A 21,041-nucleotide genomic window follows, 5' to 3' on the forward strand; every position below is an offset into this window, starting at 1 on the left:
ATAATGTGATTTAAATAAATATGTTTATTTAAATAAGTATATTTATTTAATTTATGTCAAATAGTACTTTAATCTCTACCTCCATGTGACAGACAAGCACTAAGACTATTATTTGCTTCACCTCTTGCGAATCACATTTTTCGTTTGTTTTTGAAATAAAATTTTAAAATATGTTTCGTATTATTAAATAAATATAAATATTTTTAATATTTTCTGTAAACAAAAATAATGAGGGATAGTATTTACAGATTCAATGGCACATTTTGGTTGGTAGATGCGGAGTCAAAGGTGAACAGCTAAAGCAGAATTCCACAAACTCAAAATGAAAACGAGGGTCTAAACTAGACGTTAATGTTAATAGGTGAGGGAGAGAGAGTAGAATGATGAGGAGGCTTTCACTCCAATGGGACCGACCACCATGCAAAAAAGGACAGTTCTTTTCAATCCAACATTTTTCTTTTGTTTTATGGACTTAAAAGTGAACCAATGGGAGACGCCGAGAAGTTCTTTCAAGCATGGAAAACAAGTGAACTCTCTCTTGCTCTCTCCCTGCCTCTCTCTAGTCTAGCCTTTATGTCGAGTGAGAGTTTAGTCTCATTTTTTTTTTTCTTTTTTTGAGAGGAGAGTTTAGTCTCTTCACGTTTATGGGTTTTGATGCTGAGAGGACCGAATAGGCTAGAACTCGAAAAGGGGGGAAGTATCTTGCTTTTCGAATATACTTCCAATTTCTTGTGGAAAACTTGGCCTGTTCTACTCACATTAGGGTGGGTAGCGTATATTCTGATTCGTTTAAATTGTTCGAACCGAATCGATATATCGCATTTTGGATATATATGTATGATGATAAGTGAACGGTTGCGGATTGATTTTTTTTAATTCGTCTAGTTTTGGACGTATGACGGATTTAAAGTTCCTTTGACCGTAATCGAACCGTCAAACTGTGAACACTTATAGTAATTTGTACGATTTTGTGTTTTCAATTTATTTAAATATTTTATTTGTATTTGTAATTGAAAAAGAGTTTAGATATTTTGCTGTGTTTTCAATTTGGAAATTCTTTTATCAAATGACAAGTGTTGATATTTGGTATTTTTGTGTGAAAAATATAAGGTTTAATTTTTTCATTTAAAAAAAAATCAAATTAAATAGTTTTTGAATAAAAAAGTAATGAAATAGTTTTGATAATGCATGATTTTTTTTTTTATACGTATTTATTATTGGTATATGACAATTTACTTGATAATCTTTTGATTATGCTTAGTTGGATTGCTATCTAAAAAAAAAAATGTTGACAAATTGTTGTATTTTGTTCAAAATTTATAAAAGTTTAAACTACCAAACTGATTCGCATACATTTATCAATCTGCATCTGTCAATCCAGCAGACAAATGCGGATTGATTTTTTTCAATTCGCCAATCTGATGGATGGCTGGCGGATTGAAAGTTTTCTAATCGCAATCGAACTGTGAACACCTCTAACTCACATGATCACTTGTAACTTAGACTTTGTTTGGGAGTGAAGTTTATATTTGAAAAGTTAAAAAAATTACTGTAAGTTATGACATCAATGTGTATTATATGACAAAAAAATAATAAAAATAAAGCTAAATTTTATGTGTTTGGTGTTTGTTAGTTTAGAGGGTGAGTGAATGCTTCAGTGGTGAAACTAAAGAAGCTGGCTAATGTCAATAATGACAGACACTACTAATACCCATCTAAGGCATCCACCATGGATGCCCTATGAGCAGGACTCTAAAAGCATAGCTTTAGTTCCTACTTCACTACAAATTTCAGTTCAATGATCATACCTATGCTTTAGTGAAAAGGACACCAATGCAACAACGGCTTTTCTATATCAAAAATGTTTGAGATCTCTAAATGAGGAGCTTTAGAGTAGCTCTAGAGATGGGTCTCTTTATGATTTGATGTTTTGACTTATAATGTTGTAATTTTTTATTTTTATTTATTTTATATATTGTCACATCATTAAAGTTGGCATTAGAGTTCCAATTCTAGTTCTTTCTATTATCACTCTTTTTATATTGGACATGACTAAACACGCGTGCACACACCAGCCATGAATTTCAATTAGGTAAAACAGTAAAATTGGTCAACCCTTTTTTTTGTTTCATTATCTTCTACTAGACGGTTCAAATTACTTCAAAGTCATGTTAATATTCCACTTAGTCGTTGTCATGTTTTTTTTTCCTATCTTTCCAAGCACATTTTACTATTACAATCCATTAACAATCTTATGGCCCTCGTGCCATAATTTTTTTCTCTGTCATCCATTATCGTGATACCTTCTTCCTCCTGTTGATTTCGATTTTTAGTGTCTCATCTCCGTTGATTAAGCAACAATCAAACACGCTACCTAATCTCCGGACAAGTATGCAGTAGAAGAGCAAAGATTTTGGCTTAGGGAAGCAACATTGTGTTGAAACCGTAGCAAGAATCACAATCCAATGAACAAGTTAACTAATCATTTATTTTTTGATTATTAATAATTTAATTTTTGTAGGATAATCATCATAGTTTAAAAAGAGATCACTTATCTCCATAAAAGATGAGAACAAAATTATATTTACCATATACACGCAAAAAGAGATGCAGAGAAAGAAATGAGAGAGAATGTGGAGAAATAATATAAATAAGAGAATATTTTAGTATACATAACATTTAAAGTGACAAATTATAGAAATTTTATTGAAAAGAAAAGAAGAGGTACAGAAATTTAAGAGAACACTTAAAACTTCAACGGATTGAAAAAGATTTATTTATTTATTTATTTATTATTAGAGAATAAAGTGTAATTTCAAAAAATTGAGGGGGCAAGTGCTAGTCCTCACGTGGCTCCCCCCTACCCGTATGGACACCAAGCAATTGGTCTGCCTGAGTTCTACACTCTCCCTATTACGCGATGCAATTTTGTCTTTCCATATGCTCCTTCTAACGATTGTAAACAAAAGAGCTAAACACATCAAGTGTGGGCAATGGGGCATTAACATAAAAACTTTGATGGATGTGTGTTGTGGAGACTGAGTCAAGGAAGGATGGAAGTCTGTGGCTGCATAGTGTAATGATAGACAAAATCAAAATAATGGAAACAGACAAAATGAAAGCTCAAACACAGCTATGTTAGTCCTTCCAGTCTTTGATTTGTTTACCATTGCTTTTGTTAGATGGTCATTATTGCATGAATAATGCTATATGCACCAATTAGTATATTAACTAATGTATTAATTGATGATGCGACATAATTTAAGAGGTTTTTCGTATTTGTAATTTGTATAATTAGCTGGATCAATAATAATGTCATAACTAGTGTTGGTATACTAATTAGTACACTAATTGGTGTATATAAGGCCGCCGCTATTGCATAACACAAAGAAGACTAGATAACCATTGAATTTCTTTTCGCTGTGTGCAGTGATGGAAAATTAGTCCCTCATCGAAGACAGGGGCTTGAAGGGTAAGGTTCATATCATTCCGTGGGAGGAATCATTGGAGACCTTAGATTCTGTTTGGATGGATGGATTTCAAATGAAGAGATTTGAGATCAAATTTTATAAAATTAATAAAACATTTAAGTGTTATAGGTCAGTTGAGAAACTAATGGGAAAGACAAATTAAAAATAGACTTTATCAAGATCGTTGCAGAAACATTAAAAACTATCAAATGTAAATTCAAATTATTATTCTTTAACGGATGGTGTCAAATTCTTTCATTTCAAATCTATAAATCCAAATACAATCTTTTCATTTGGGGTTATTTGGTCGTCAATAAACTTTCTTTTTGTTGCTGAAAAAAAAAAAAAAAAAAAAAAAACTTTTTTGGTTGACCATGATGAGTAAGGAATAACATCATCAGCTTTTTCAACAATTAGATCTGTTTGAGCTTCAATAGGTGCTGGTAATCTGAATCTGGTTTGCATGTGGTATTATTGAATTTGTGCCACTCTTCAAGAACTTGAAAAAAGGTTAAGGGTTTGTTTGGGATGTGAGTTGACTTTTTAGTTTTTTGCCTTTTTGGCTATTTTAGCCTGAGGCTAAAAAGCCTTGTTTGGGATGGACTTTTTGGATTTTTTAACTTTTGTGAGAGAAAAAATAAAATAATTATAGTTTGGATGTAACATTTTGTCTTATTGACTTTTTAATTTATTTTGTTTTTTTTTTTTTTTTTTTTTTTTTGTGTGGCTATTTTAGTCAAAAAGCCCCACGCTTTTTCTTCCCAAACGAGCTCTAAGATATATACAAGAGTCTCTCCTTTTGACTTTTGTTCTTCTCTGTATTTAAATTGATAATCATCTTATCAGTTTGTCATAGTGTAAAAGAATAAGGATGATGTTTGAGAACCTGGATTTGTCACTTCCATCTTTTTTGCTTTTCTCTCATGACTTAAACGTTTATTGTTAGATACCAAATGTCCTTCAACAGTTTATATGAATAGACTCCTACAGTATGATCCTCCTAGTTGTCATTTCCTGAAATTGACTGCACATTTGATCTTTTTAGTTAGAAGCATTATAAACCAAATAATTTCATTATGTAGAAAATGCACCCACAACACCAAAGTATATACATTGGTACTTGTATCAAAGATTTTGGAAAAGGTTACATAATTAACCTTGACCTTGGTTCATGTCCTCTCACAACATTAGTATTATCTCATCTACTAAATCATCAAGTGCTAAACATAACTTGCTTGCCAATTAAAAACAAAAAAACTAGGTTCATGAGGGTTTCGCTAAAGCAGTATTTGAGGACAAAATTTATACACCTTACTCTTTCACAGGGAGAATAAGAGAGATGCATTAACCACCTCATCAATATTTTGTATTTTTCAAATCTAATAAACTTGACTACATGATCAAGTACTAGGGTTTTTGTTTTTTGGGCACCATAAGAGATCATTCTTGTTAAAAACTAATTACAATTTTGTCATATATTGAGCCAAGAGTGTGGTATGCACCCCCATAAAATTTATGCATCATTTGTATCCTCTTCAATTATGACGTGATAATACCTTTATTACGACAACCACATCCAGTCATAATATTGAGTCACTACTCACCAAATTATTGAAGTTACAATACAATTTTAGTTGGCTGTAACTTCAAACATATTACATAGTAACTTGAGCTTGTTCTGGCAACTTATTAAAATAGTCAAAAAGTCACTATAAAAAAGTTAATCCTTTTCTCTACTTTTTTGTAAAAAATTAGAAAGTAAACTAAAATATACAATTTTCAAAACAACCCTTAGAGAGCATTGTAACTGAAGAGGTGCACACTACAAATTTTGCTACATTATGTGTCAAGATAAATTACATTGTTCACCTTTGCATTTTATAGTCCTTTTTTTTATTGTAACAATCAACACTTTACAATTTTAGTTAAGTAGCGAAGTAGTCCTTCTATTAGTTTGATGTTAAATTGCCTAATAAAAATTGTTATGTGACCCTTATATGAAGCATTTTTTAGGGAATAAAAATATAATTTTCTATTTATTCTTTATTTTTTACGATATTTTCTCTTTTGACTATATTTTTTAAAGGCACCACCACTAACCACCTCTTACTACTTCCCATGATGGGTTTAAAATAAAATAGAGAGAATAAAGTGAAAAAATAGAGAAGAAGAAGAAGAAAATTACATTTTTTTTTTATTTAAAAAAAGGACTCATGTGATGGTTACACGACAATTTCATTAGTTAATTGAACACCAAATTGGTGGACAGATTATATTGTAACTTGACCAAAAGTACAAGCAATTAACTGTTACAATTAGAAAATAAAGAATCAAAATAAGATTTGATGTACAATATAAATATGTAAAGTGTAATTTACCCTATGGATTAATATAGTACAAAGTCAAATGCCTCATGATGAGTACTTGGTAGATAGGTTATTAGTACAAAGTTAAATGCCTCATGATGAGTACTTGGCACGTAGGTCCTCCAATAATAAGAAGTCCACCCTAGATGCCCAACTCTTCCGGCTTCCTAAATTGCCACAACTCATCCATGTTGTTCCATAAGGTACCGGCCATGTCATCACCGATCCAATTGCTTCCCGCCATCTGTCCATCCGAGAACAAAAGGTCACGAGGCCCCTCTACCGACATGGGAGAAAGCAAGTTGAAGTCCTCCACTTCATAGTTACCAATATCCACATAGTAACAATCATTTACAAGTGAACTATTGTCACTATTGCCAAAGGCCTCATGAGCTGGACTTGTTGGGTGCTCTAAAATGTCAGGCAATTGTGATGTTCTCATTGAATCTGAGAAACCAATTATTGATTTGGTCATTGAACTTGATTCTTCAATGGGTTGATTGAGACTTTCTAACTTGCTTGGTTGTAGAGATGATAATGTCAAAGGGGCTTGCAAGTTGGGATGTAGAGAAGTAATAGTAAAGTTTTGAGCTTCCATGGTTGAAAGAGGAGTAGAATGAGACGATGACGAAGATGGTGATGGAGTTTGCTTCATTTGTTCAAGTAATCTTGGCATCCAAACACAACGTATTGCCTCAAGAAATCCCTTGCTGTTACACTCAATTTTGAGTTGGCGCGCCTGTTTTTGCACCCTTGTTCTCCAATAGTTCTTTATTTCATTGTCGGTTCTTCCATGTAGGTGTTGTGCAATTTTTGACCACCTAACATCACAAAGTTGATAAGTTTCGAAGTCATAAGATTCCGTTAGGTTGTGTTTTGATCTTTGATTTGTAGAGATTTTTGGATGGAAAATGAAAGGAAATTTTTTTTCACTTTTTCTTTCAATTCCTTTTTATTTTCTGTCGGTAAATCCAAAATACAAGCATAGCCACTGCAAACTTATATATCATCACACTATGCTCAATAATAATCAAAATTTTAACATAAATAGCTAGATACCGACCTGTTACCCCACTTGGAATGGAGTTCAAGGATCAAGAGTTGTTCTTGTGGGGTGAGGTTTCCGCGCTTAATGTCAGGTTTTAAATAATTTAGCCATCTCAATCTACAACTTTTTCCATTTCTCTTCAATCCTGAAACAGTTTTTTTTTATCAGCAAAGAAAATATTTATTGATGACGAAACCATACATTACTTCAATTTTGAAACAGTAAATTAATTGAAGAGAAGAAGATTAAACTGAAAAGGAGAACAAAGGGGGTTTGGTAATAGTAAACTTGCCACCTGATTTTGGACTCTGATATCAATCTCTACTAATAGATAGTTTGATATAACTGTAAATACTAATATATATCTCGATATCGTTATTTAAAACCATGCTTATAATTACCTGCACTTTTGGCTAACAAATTCCAACGTCCTTCACCATGGCAAGTAATGTAATGGATAAGCAGATTGTCTTCCTCAGGAGTCCATGGCCCTCTTCTTAGCTCAAATTCTTCTTGACTACCATTGCTCACCCTGTCACTAACTGTACTCATTGAGAGAGAGAGAGAGAGAGAGTATGGGATTTTTTTTAAATTTTATTATTATAGGTAAGGTGTTTCTATATGGTGATTTATAGACTCCAAGCAGTGTATCTGCACATGATTTTTTTGCTATTTGTTTGATACAAACCCAAATTGAAATTCTCTTTAGATGAGATGGGTCAGTGTGTGCAATGCTACTTTGAGACAACAAAGTCAAGTATGTACAAGCATCTAAGGCTGCCGAGCTTATTTGAGTGGACCCCACCATAAATTTTAGATGGCTAATGGACACCCTTGGTTCTGCGGGACAAACAAACCAAAATGGAAATGGACTATACAGACATTTCACCATTAATCCAAATTATGTATTTTCTATGTAGGTCATATGAATTGAAATATGAAGTTTCAAATGAAAGTAAAATAGCTAAATGTATAAAAATTAAAGATTAATAATCTCTTATAGTTAAAATACATTGAATCAATCTTGGTAAAATAAATTCTGAATGCCTGGAGATTATGTATATCAATTAAGATTGGACTCAATATCATATTAAGTCAAACCTAAGACGTGCTCAAATGTAAATTATACACTTACTCAAGTGAAAAAGGTCAATATAATTATATTATGAATTTTATTAATAAGTAGCTTAAGATCATTAATTAACAAAGCAATATATATATATATATATTAGAGAGACCACTCACTTTTTATGAGATTTGCAGTCATTTTAAACATTTTAAGAAACATTCTAAAGTCACATGTTAATAAGTAAGTGACAAAAAGGAACAATGCCCATCTTATATTCTCAACTAAAGGAAGGAAATAACTGCGAAAGTCCTAGAGAAAAGGAATAAAAGAAAGAAAGGCACGTCTTAGAGAGTTGCAAGATAAACTCGGGAGTTTCATGTGCGAATGATTCATTTATAATAATAAAAAAAGGATTGGGTTTGTATTCAGCGAAGAAGTATGGATACGAACACGTGATACGTGACACGACATGAATACGATATAAACACGTCGATATGTTAATTTTCATAAAATGCAGGACACGACATGTGGAGGACACACATGAAATATATGATTTTATACATTTATATATATGAATATAGCATTCAAAAATAATAAAAAATGTAATATGACACTAATTTTTATAAATTTATATGCTTCTTGTTTTATTATTATATTATTGATTGATGTTTATTGATTTAATCTATCTATTACAAATGGTTCCTTATATAGATGTAGGTGTAGTGGAGTAGGTGGTGGTAGGTGAGGAGTAGGTGAGTGTAGGTGAGTGTAGTAGGTGAGTGTGTGGTAGGTGATGGTAAGTGTGTGGTAGGTGATGGTAAATTTTAACAGCCCCCCGCAAACTCAAGGAGGATAGAAACTAACCAACTTGAGTTTGGAGAGAGTAACAAAACAAAAAAATACATAAAAAAAAAAGGATAGGAGACACTGTATGGTCGTGTCAGACCGTTGGTGAAGACACTGTATGGTGGTGTCATAACGTTGTAGAGGACACTGTATGGTGGTGTCAGACCGATTTAGAAGACAACTATGGGGTTATGTCGGACCGTTGTAGAAGACAGTTTATGGGGTCATGTCGGACCGTTGTAACAGATAATTTTGTGACAGTTGTTGTGACAGTTTACGGAGTCTTGCTGGACCCTTGTAGAAACTAACCGGAATCTATGTCGGGACAGTTTACAGAGTCTTGTCGGACCCTTGTAGAAACTAACCGGAATCTATGTCGGGACAGTTTACAGAGTCTTGTCGGACCCCTAAAAAGTCGCACCCTCAAAAGGTGTGCCCAATCTTTCAAAAGGCGTGCCATAAAAAGGCGTGCCCAAATTCATCAAAAGACGAGCCATCAAAAGGCGCGCCAGACACGTGGTGATGCACGTGATCGACAGTGCGCGTGTCGGCCTCTTCGTCATGTTCTATATAAAGCAATGCGGAGGCTGAGGCAGAAAACCTGCTAAAATCTTCTGAAAAAAAACTCTTCCTTGCCTGAGAGAGAAACTCTGTAATACTCTGTAACCAACCCGTCTCTGAAACACTCAGTAACATGGCCTCTTCTTCCCGTCCAGCTACCCAAAACATGGCCTCCTCTTCCCGTGGTCTGCTCACGCTCTTTCCAGAACTGAACGAGCCCACAAGAGAAATAACTGGTGCGGTGGCCAGTGAACCTCAACCAAACACCTCTGGTTTTGCTCCGTTGAACTTTCCGATGCGGTCGGTGGAGCAAAAAATGGCGGTGCAAACTGATATTGAGGCCAATCAGTATACTCTGAAGTCATGTGTGGAAACCATGACTGCGGTCACAAACCTGTCGCACCGGCTGCAGAGCAGGACAAATGAGGTGCAACAGTTAAACTCCCAGCTGGCTCTGCTCCAACGCATGTATAAGGATGCGCGAGCAGAGATAAGTGTGCTAAAGACAGAAAACAAGGAGCTGAAGCGGAAGGCCACCGTGATGTTCCGATTTGGAGGTCCACCATATGCTGTAGTGGAGGAGCAGGGAGGAGGTGACTTGCTTGGTGGTCTAGGAAGCACGGAGGCAACACCAGCAAGGACCACCCAGGACGGAGGCAAGAAGAAAAGACCGGCGGCTGAGTAGAGAAGAAAAATCTCACTGTGGGTGTGGTAGTTTTGTTTTTGTTTGTGTGGGTTTTTTTTTTTTTTTTTTTTTTTTTTTTTTTTTTGATGTAAAAGTGTGATCGGGGTTGATCCCCTGATATGAATAAAATGACAAGGTTGTGGAATGTTGTTGGTGTTATTTTGTGGTGTTGTTTTGTTTAATAAGAAAAATAAAATAAAAGAAAATAATGGATAAAGAAAATAGAGAAAAATATTTGTTGATGAAATAAATTAAGAGAAAGGAGAGATATGATTAAAGTGGGTTTGAAAGTGGGAAAAGATGAGAGAAAGGGAGATAGAGTGGGTGCATGATGATGATGTTGGGTCCATGGAGAGAGAGAGAGAGGGATGTCCAAGAAGCTTGTGCTTTTGATAGTTACACATTACCCAAGCTGTATGTGAAGATGCATGTTACTGTCTTACACTTCTGCAGGCTTGGTATTCTTTGTGGGGCACTTGCAACATGTGACATTGAAAATTGTATTCGAAAATGATGACATCTCCAACATGAAACGTCTTGGAAGCAGCCCAGGCCTTGTAATCAATATTCCCAATGATGGTTCAACCAGCGGAGTCCCCAACCTTGTACACTGCTGCCATTGAAACCTTCAAGCCAGCAAACATGGCTACCAACTACAGAGCCACAGCTCTACACCCCACACCCAAATCCATGGCTACGAGAGAGAGAGCAAATCGGGAAAAAAAAAAAGCAGTGACAAGCAGAAAAGCAGCACCAGAAACGCCAACGACGACGACGAGTAAGAGTACAACCACGGATATGTGAGAGGCGAGGTGAACGGCGATAGAGGCTAGACAATGATACGGGTGCCGCCGCCGACATAGCGGAGGAGGGGTGTAAGAAAATGTTGAAGAAGTCAAGGTATGTGTAGAAAATAAGCGGAATAGGTTGAGGTCCGGCGGGCGGCCAAGGCGAGGTTGCCGCCCGCCGGTGAAGCGAGAAATACTAAGGTCTTAACCTTGCTCTGATACCATGTAATAATTTATGTATTATTGATTGATGTTTATTGATTTAATCTATCTATTACAAATGGTTCCTTATATAGATGTAGGTGTAGTGGAGTAGGTGGTGGTAGGTGAGGAGTAGGTGAGTGTAGGTGAGTGTAGTAGGTGAGTGTGTGGTAGGTGATGGTAAGTGTGTGGTAGGTGATGGTAAATTTTAACAATTATGTTTTAAGTTGTTTTGTTCAAACTTATAATTGATTTTACATGTGTTTAATTGATAGGCGTGTGTATTTAAATAATAGACATGTATTCTCCAAGCGTCCAAAGATTGTCCGAATTTTTAAAAAAATTTAAAAAATAAGATACGTTTTGAAGAGTGTCGGACACGTGTCTTAAGAGTGCTAAAAGAGTGTCGGTGTCCGATGCAGACATGACATGTATACATCACCTTCTCAGAAGTGTCTGTACTTCTTAAGTCTTCAGTTTATTACGTGAATGACCAACTCATTCTAAAGTCTGTGGGTTTATAAAGATTATTTTTTTAATATCTTTTATTATGTAGATTATTTATTCAAAAAACAGATTGATTTGATAATTCTAATTTCATGATTTCATCACATATGTTTTTAAAAAAATGGATGATCTGTTTTTAAAATTATATTTGTTATTCCTTTTTTGAAGATTTAAATCATATGGCTGTACATCCAAGATCAATTTGATCTTTTTTATGGATAATTTACACACACAAGCCTAAAAAAGTAATGAATGAAGTTATCAAAACGAAATCCATGAGTGGATTTGTACGCTTGGTTAGACCGGTCAACCTTTCTAAGATACGTTTTTATAAAAAAGTTAAAACAATATGAAGAAATATATTCCCATTGAAAAGTATGTCGAAAACGTAATGTATGGTGTAAACGTTTGTATAATTCATGATAAATTTATTTCAAACCTACCAATTTAATACTTTTCTAAATGCTTCTTTTGGATTCTTTATGTGGAAAAAAATGAGCTTGACTCAACAAAATCTTTAGGGCGAATTACATTAACAGTCCCTATAGTTTGAGATTTGTGTCAGTTTGATCCTTAACTTTTCAATTGTGACACATTTGATCCTGAATTTTAAATCTTATTCCAAATAAGAAAAATTAAATATACTATTGCTTAATTTTAAAGACAAAATTGTCAATTTGATAAAATATACACTAATTTGACAAAAATAAATATCAAAAAATATTTAAAATTTTTAAAAATTATTTCTATCCACCAAAGATAAAATTATGTAAAATTAATAAATCTTTTAGATATTTATTTATTTAATTTTTTTTTAACCAAATTAATTCTTAGTATGTGTTTGGATAATGATCATGCAATGAGTAGTTATTACGATTTTAATGTGTAATCGATATATTTAATATATAAAATGTTTTTAGTTTTGAATTTTTTGATTTAATGGATTTGTTTAATAATGATATCAAAGTTGTCACTATATTTGACTTTTGAAAAAATAAAAACTAATTTAATGAAGATAAAAACAACTATCCATTACATAATAATCAACCAAACACATAATAAAAATTAATTTGGTAAAAATAAATAAATGTCTAAAAGATTTATCAATTTTATATAATTTTATCTTTAATTGATATAAATAATTTTTAAAATTTCAAAAATATTTTTTGACATTTATTTTTGTCAAATTAGTTAATATTTTATCAAATTGACTATTTTGCCCTTGAAATTAAGCAATTATATATTTAATTGTCCTTATTTGGAACAAGATTCAAAATTTATGGTCAAATGTGTCACAATTAAAAATTCAGGGACCAAAGTGACACAAGTGTCAAACTATAGGGACCGTTAGTGTAACTTGTCCATATCTTTATTTATATAGTATGCTCTACAACTAACTAAACGTGGGATTATTGATAATTTCCGTTTGGGAAGAGCTAAACCAAGTGTTTTTGGGTATTTTAGCCACAAAAGATAAAATAGGATATTTTAGTCACAAAAAACAAAACATCATATCCAACCCATAATCATTACGCTCTTCTCTCACAAAAAAAAGAGTAAAAAAAGTCAAAAAGCCTTTCCCAAACCAAACTTTTTAGCCCAAACCAAAATAGTCAAAAAAACTAAAAAGCCAAAAAGTCAATCCACTTCCCAAACGACACCTAGTATAATATGGCGGCAAGCATTTGTGAGCATGTTTTAGATTTTAAATACTTGACTATATATTTAATATGCATTCCAAAATAAATACAAAAAATGTACTGAATTCTCATTTTTTTTTGTATTTTTGGTATTTAGTGAATTTTTAAAAGGTTTTTTTCAAATTTTTTTTACTTTTTAGGTATATTTATGTTAAGTATGTCTAAAAATTAAAAAAATTACTCAAAATATTAAAAAAATTTAGTAAAAACAAAAAAACACAGAAAATAAGAAAATAGAATTTTTTGAAAAGTGTTTTTGAAAAATGATAATCAAGCATAGTAAATGATTTTTTTTTTTTTTGAACCAGAAAAAAAAACCGTGCTTCTTGGTGGTATCATTGCAACCCCTAAGCTCTGGTGTGTAGGTCAGATTTACCCCAACTCATAAGAAGAGACTTACCACTGAAATAAGAGGGAAATGCACAAACTCCTAATATAAGAGACAGAGTTACGAATGAAATATAGTATGATGAATTTCAACCATAAATAAAAAATAATTATGCTCTTAGAAATCAAATCCTACTCACTTATGTGAAAGGCTAGCGCCTTTCTTCTCCATCACCACACCGCTGGTCACTCCAATACAAATGATAGCTGCCCAAGACATGACTTTGATTTTCCCTACACTCTTTTGTAGTTGGGAAGTGATTGAGACCCGGTGGTGGTAGAAATCACTAATTTTGTAGCTCTAAATCTACTACTAATAAGGTGGCATAGTAAAAAAAAAAAATATAGACACAACTCATTAGTGGTAGCTCTAATTAGAGGTCCCAGTCATTTTTCGATTGAGACCCCCTCTAATCACCACTCCCACCACCCCCTACACACAAGTGGCGGCTGGTGATTGGAGGAGAAAGAAAAAAAAAACTGGCCAATCAGAGAGAGAGAGGATGTTAAGGGGGTGGGGGAAAAGGGGGTCCGGATCATTTTTCCTTGTAGTTTTTCCAAACCCCCACAAAATTTGAGACAAGGACTCAATAGGGCAACAGAAAAAAAAAAAATCCTCTATGATACTGGAAATTATTCAATAATTTCGGAACACTATGTGATCATATTCTAAGTCAATCATCAATTACTTAGTCTCATGTTGTTACCTCATCCCCAATATAAATCGTGGACTCATACCCTTCTCTACCAATCAAAACTTTAAGGAGTATCACGTGTCTATACTCCGAGAATACTGAATAATTACCCCTACGATACCTTGTTGACACTAATTATACATATATATATCATATGAAAATAACAAGCAATAATAAAGGGTGTAATATTTAATTAAGGGTGATGCTAAATACGTCTACAAAATTTATCTTTACAATGATTTTTAATATGCATTCCAAAACAAATGATTTTTTTTTTTTTTTGAACCAGAAAAAAAGCGTGCTTCTTAGTGGTATCATTGCAACCCCTAAGCTCTGGTGTGTAGGTCAGATTCCCAATTTATAAGAAGAGATTTACCACTAAAATAAGAGGGGAATGCACCAACTCCTAATATAAGAGACGGAGTTACGAACGAAATATAGTATGATGAATTTCAACCATAAACAAAAAATGTGAAAGGCTAGCGCCTTTCTCCTCCATCACCACTCCGGTGGTCATTCCAAGACAAATGATAGCTGCCCAAGACATGACTTTGATTTTTCCTACACTCTTTTGTAGTTGGGAAGTGATTGAGACGCCGTAATATTAGAGATCACTAATTTAGTGGCTCTAAAACTATCATTAATGAGATGGTAAAATGGAAAAAAAAAAAAAAAAAGACACAACACATACTGTGGTAGTGGGTGGGACCCGCTGTCACATCATTAGTGGTAGCTCTAATTAGAGCTCCCACTCATTTTCCGATTGAGATCCCCTCCAATCACCACTCCCACCACCCTCTACACACAAGTGGCGGCTAGTGATTGGAGGAGAAGAAAAAAAAGAAAAGAAAAGAAAAGAAAAACTGGCAAATCAGAGAGAGAGGAGGTCAAGGGGGTGGGGGAAAAGGGGGTCCGGATCATTTTTTTTTGTAGTTTTTCCAAACCCCCACAAAATTTGAGACAAGGACTCAATAAGGCAACAGAAAAAAAAAAAAAAAAAAAAATTCTCTATGATACGGGAAATTATTTAATAATTTCGGAACACTATGTGATCATATTCTAAATTAATCATCAATTACTTAGTCCCATGTTGTTTCCTCATCACCAATATAAATCGTGGACTCTTACCCTTCTCTACCAATCAAAACTTTAAAAAGTATCACGTGTGTATACTCCGAGAATACTGAATAATCACCCCTACGATACCTAGTTAACACTAATTATACATATATATATATATATATATTTATATCATATGAAAATAACAAGCAATAATAAAGGGTGTAATATTTAATTAAGGGTGATGCTAAATACGTCTACAAAATTTATCTTTACAATGATTTTTAAATTGGGTTTGAACCATGAATTTAAATAGAAATTTGAAAAAAAAGAAAAATACAAAAATAGGTGAAATGTATAGAAGTCAATGTAATTATGTCGATTAAAAAAAATACAATTATGTTAAATTTGTGAGACTTATTGTATTTTTTGTAATTTTTTGAGGTGATCACTGTAATTTACCCAAGTTATTCCTAGACCTATTTGATGCAGATTCCTGCAAATTGAAACTTGAGAATTATAAGAAAGAAGCCAAAAGCATCATTCATTTTGTTTCACAATAATCGTCTTTTTATTTTCTTTTAAACTTATTTAAATTATTTCTCCTTAATAATTTCTAAACAAAAGTCATACCAACCACTATGATAAGAGTGTTGAGCCATCATCAGATAGCAAGCCACGTCTGCAGCAGCTCAAGACTCAAGATTCAGTTGTAACAATAAAGTAGAAATGCTTAGTTAGTTAGTTGTGAGTGAGTTGAGAGTCTGTTACCTGTAACAGAATTAGACTTGTATAAATATCATGTACTGAACTATAATGAAGTTTTAATAAGAATCAGTTTATTTTTTTAAGTGTATATATATATATACTAGTGGGTGGCACACACGATGTGTGTGCAATTTAAATAAGTAGGAATAAAAAAAAATAATAATGAAATTAATATTATAATGTGTACTTAGTTTAAGTGGTATGAGTCCTCGTACTTTTAAAAAAAAATACTGTCACATAGTATGAGGAGAGTAAAGCTTCAAGACACCAAAGTTCCTGTTCACTTTATAATAGTATAGATAAGTAAATCTAGACGTTATACCAAATAGTGGAGTTATTTGGTGTAATTTGTTTATAGTTTTTTATTTTTGGAGTCTGTACTTGACTGTTTAATACAGTTTTCACATATAATTTTTTAAGTAGAAATAACTTAAATAAGTTAAAAAAACTAAATTTTGAAAAGTTTAATAATAAATACTTTTGATTTCTACTTTTAAATCATCAGTTTCTAACTCACGATAAATTGTGCACCAAAAGTACTAATACCACTATGATGGTGGAAGAGAAGGCAAGGGTATGGATAAGATGCAAAAGGGATAGAATCAGAATAAATTATTGAAAGGAAGAGCACTAATTAATGCTTGTACTTTGTGTGGAGATATTTCATTCCGACTATAGCGTAGAGGTTTCCACATTAAGCAATGAACCCTTACTAGTGGGATAAATTCTTTGTCCTTTTTTATACCTATTTTTGGATATGAAAAAAGTTGAAACTAGCCATGTGATGTAGCTAGCTAGAGGAGGAGCTTAAACAGTGCAAATTCTCATTCTTTAGTACGCATTATTCTTGCATATAATTGTTGCGACTACTAGCTAGAATGATATAACAACAATATGCACAAATCGAAGACGTGGGGGGGCTAACTATGTGGATTGAATCCAAGAGCACCACCTGTGAGAGAAACAGATAATGAATCTACGAGTGATCCGCCACTTTTGATACTAACGATTAGATGGGTTAATTTAGTACATATTGCATTCAATAATGCTATTTTATTTGTTTTATTTTTCTTTTTTACGTACATTTTGTTTACTATTCAATATGTTTACATTCACAATTGTTTCATGTCTGCAAGTGATTTGGAGATGATTGCTGTGATTTTGTTTGTGATTATTCATGCAACTATTAGATGATTAATAAATTCAAAAAAGAGAAACGCATGTAGTTTGATTCAATTTTTTGAGTTACTATGTACCTACAAATGATTTAGAGTGGGCTTGTTACATCTTTGTTACTTTTGGCATCATTTGTAGAAATAGGTTTATTGGAGTAAATTGCATTGTGGACATTTAACTTTCTTCAAATACAAAGTGACAGAAATCTCGTAAAGTTGCCCTTTTATTTTTTATTTTTTATTTTTTTATGCACACTTAGATGGAATGACATGTTAATAGAATGGTCTATTTGAGCCTGCTGTGATTGTTGAATTCTCCTAGTTTGTATTATCTTTGAAAATACATGAAGCCTAATTGACAAAATCATTTGGTTATAATTATGGGATTAATTTTTTTTTTTTTCTTTTATGGATGATATACATAATAAGAACTTAAAAGATTAAATCATCAAAATGTGGAGATAACCTAGATCAAATTAAGACAACCTAGACTCAAATTAAAACAAAGCTTCTCGAGTTTGAGTTCATGGACCCATCACGAGTCCCACTTCGATAATTTAATATGTTAATTTTTTAGCCCTTAGCGTGTTGGTCATCCCCAAATGAAAATAAATTGATCATCACCAGATTGAATTATCAAAACACATGCTTGAATTAGACCAATCCAATTCACATGGTAGACTGAAGACAATCTAAACTCTAATTGAAACTGCGAGAATCATTATGCATTGTAACTTGTTACCAAAGTAGGCATGGAACGGTTCTTCAAACATATTTGTGAAATATTTCCATGAGACTTTAGGAAGCATATGTGAAACTTTGGAGCTGTGTCTTGGCCAGATGCTAGTACTGAAGCACAGTGTTTTGCACTTGCTCATATTTATTCTTTAGAAACATCCCGGACATGACCCTTATACATTTCCCAATGGAGAAAGCCTAAGTGCACTGTGTCCCCTTCTGTGAAATTCTTTTACATTTAGTGCATTTGTTGGCACCCCAACCACATTCATATCTCAAAATTTTCTATTCAGAATTTGGTAATTTCTGATTTGTATTTAGTCTTCGCCAATTGGCACTACAAGAAAATACACCTTTGGCGACTAAATTTTTAGTCGCCAAAAGTCCCTTTTTAGTCGCCAAATGTCAAATTTCCACTTTCCCCGACAAAATCTTTTAGTCGCCGGGTTTGTCGCAAATAGACGGTCGGCAATACCTTTGGCGACAAAAAAAACTTTTAGTCGGCAATACACAGGTTTTCAGCGACTAAGGTTTTAGTCGCCAATAGTCAATTCCATTTTTGGAAATTATACCTTTGGCGACTAAACTATTAGTCGCTAATAGTGAATTATTATTTTTATTATTTATACATTTGGCGACTATTTTTTTTTTAGTCGCCAAAAGCATTTTTGAAAAAAAAAAAAATTTTCCTTTGTGCCTCAGAGCTCCCACGGTTTGAACCTAGGACCTCCAAGTTCCAAACCTTAACCATACACTCCACCCCACTATGCCATCTCATGACTATAATTGCAACTTATATTATTTATATATTACTTTCATCAGTATTAATACACAACTATATATATAAATGTAATTATATATATTCAAATATAATTTATGTAAAAAATAAATTATTTATTAAAAAAATTTTAGATCACTTTTGGCGGCTAAAAAAATTATTTAGTCGCCAATTGTATTATTTTTGGGCTACTAATTAATTTTCCGTCGCTAAAGAAAACCATTCCGCCTAAAAACCTACCCTTTTGGCGACTAAACTTGTTTTTGGTCGCCAAAAACCTCCCCCTTTGGCTACTAAAGTGAATTTTAGTCGCCATAAACCTGTTTTTAGCTACTAATTTTTTTTTAGTAGCCAAAAAGCTTGACCTTCAGCGACGAAACTGTTTTTAGTCGCCAAAACAGGTACAATCAGCGACCAAAGTGGTTTTTAGTCGCCAAAACCTTAACGTTTGGCTACCAAATGGTTTTAGTCGCCAAAAACCCTAACCTTTGGCTACTAAAAATATGTTTGTCGCTAAAACCCCTATATTTGGCGACTAAACTGCCTTTTAGTCGCTAAAACCATTACATTCGGCGACTAAAGTCTTTTAGTCGGCAAAAGTGACCAATTTTGGCGACTAATTCCATTTTAGTCGCCAATTCCATGACTTTCAGCGACGAAAATTCCCATTTTAGTCGCCAATAGTGTTTTTTGTTGTAGTGTGGGTATATAGGAGAAGATGATCAATTTTGACAGTTATGATTACTTGAATGCCATGAGCTAACATTGAGCCCTAACATGGCCAATCATACACCAAAAGAACAGAAAATCTTAGTCAGCATACTATTACTGTAATAAAAAAATAGAAATAAGTAAATAAATAGAGAGAAAATAAAAGAATAATGAGAAAAGCTCACGAGAAAATAAAAAAGAGTAATGGGAAAAGAAGAGGTTGGGCTTAAAATTTCTAACTCAAACGGCTCATGGAACCCAAATCGACAAGCCTCGGCTTCGTTTGGGAACAAGTTATTTTAGTAATTTTTTGACTTTTTACGAAAAGATATGTAGAAAAATAGAGAGAGTGATTTGACAACTTATAGTGACTTTTTGACTAAAATATATAGTTGACAAACGAGACCTTAAAAACCTATTAGCATGTCTAAATCTACTTAACTTTTGGGCCAAACTAATTTGGTAACACTACAAGAAATTGCATTTTTCGCAACGCAAGAAAATATGTTGCTAAAAGGGAAAATTCGTCGGCAAAAACTTTTGCTGACACACAGAGCTACGTTGGCAACCGGTAGGCAAAAGTGAGTCGGCAAAACTTTTTGCCGACGAAATTATCATTGCATTAGTAAAAGTAATGCCTTTAGTGACAAACATAGTCGTCAGTAAAAGCTTTCATCCATTGTCTGCAATTTACCTTGCGTCGATAAAAATAGTTCAAATATGATGATTGTGTGGCACTTTTCCCGACACAAATTAGTGTCGGCAAAAAATATACTTTTAGCAACACAATGTAAGTCGGCAAAAGTAAACTTTTGACGACACATTTATGTTGATAAATGTTGCTATTTGCCGACGATTTGTTTGTCGAGAAAGCTTTACTTTTAATAATGACAAAGTTGCATTGGCAAAAAATACACTTAGCAACACAATATGAGTGAGTTAAAATAAACTTTGGCAACACATTTGCTGACAAGTTGTTTGTCGAGAAAACTTTACTCTTTGGCAACAACAAATTTGTAACGGCAAAAATAATTAAAAATCATTTATATTTTTTTTATAAGATTTACAGATTTACAAGAGGCATCCCTCAGGCACCACTATTACAAACTAATAACATTGATATGAAATTACCTAAAATTGATGTGCATGCAAAAAAAACACTGCTGATACTGCTTTTAGAAGCAGTGTATAAAACCTAAAAGACTAAACTCACTAAAGACCATTTACAAGACTCTAAATAAAGACCACTATTACAAAGTTGCAGCAGACCAGCATCTAATAGCAGCTGCCTCACAACAACATTGCAGCAGTAGCAACCCAGCAAGCATCAACTACCAAGGCAGTAACAGCAGCAAGAAACCAACAGCTGCAGCAGACCAGCAACCAACAGCCATCAGCCACGACCAGATCAGACTAGTAGGGCCCTTTTACTGAGACCATCAAACCAGCAACAACCCTTTTCTTATCTTTCAATGGTCCTCTTGAAATT

General features: G+C 33.4%; 1 protein-coding gene across 1 annotated transcript; it reads right to left on the reverse strand.

The window, feature by feature from the left end:
- Window positions 1–5,708: 5,708 nt before the first annotated feature.
- Window positions 5,709–7,574, reverse strand: LOC114272249 (transcription factor MYB62). Its single transcript, XM_028213908.2, has 3 exons — window positions 7,286–7,574; window positions 6,900–7,029; window positions 5,709–6,657 (listed from the first exon to the last, which is right to left on the reverse strand). The coding sequence occupies exons 1-3, from the start codon at window positions 7,434–7,436 to the stop codon at window positions 5,979–5,981; spliced, it is 960 nt and encodes a 319-aa protein (XP_028069709.2). The 5' UTR covers window positions 7,437–7,574; the 3' UTR covers window positions 5,709–5,978.
- Window positions 7,575–21,041: the final 13,467 nt, after the last annotated feature.

The sequence above is a fragment of the Camellia sinensis genome, chromosome 5 (assembly GCF_055761805.1).
Source record: "Camellia sinensis isolate YWXY chromosome 5, ASM5576180v1, whole genome shotgun sequence".
NCBI lineage: Eukaryota > Viridiplantae > Streptophyta > Magnoliopsida > Ericales > Theaceae > Camellia > Camellia sinensis.

Bases quoted from the DNA above. Each gene is read 5' to 3' on its own strand.
- LOC114272249 (XM_028213908.2), bottom strand. From the start codon at position 7,436: ATGAGTACAGTTAGTGACAGGGTGAGCAATGGTAGTCAAGAAGAATTT. The intron at 7,030-7,285 runs GTAATTATAAGC...AAACTGTTTCAG, and splicing joins TTTGTTAGCCAAAAGTGCAG to GATTGAAGAGAAATGGAAAA. The intron at 6,658-6,899 runs GTCGGTATCTAG...TTGTGATGTTAG, and splicing joins CATTCCAAGTGGGGTAACAG to GTGGTCAAAAATTGCACAAC.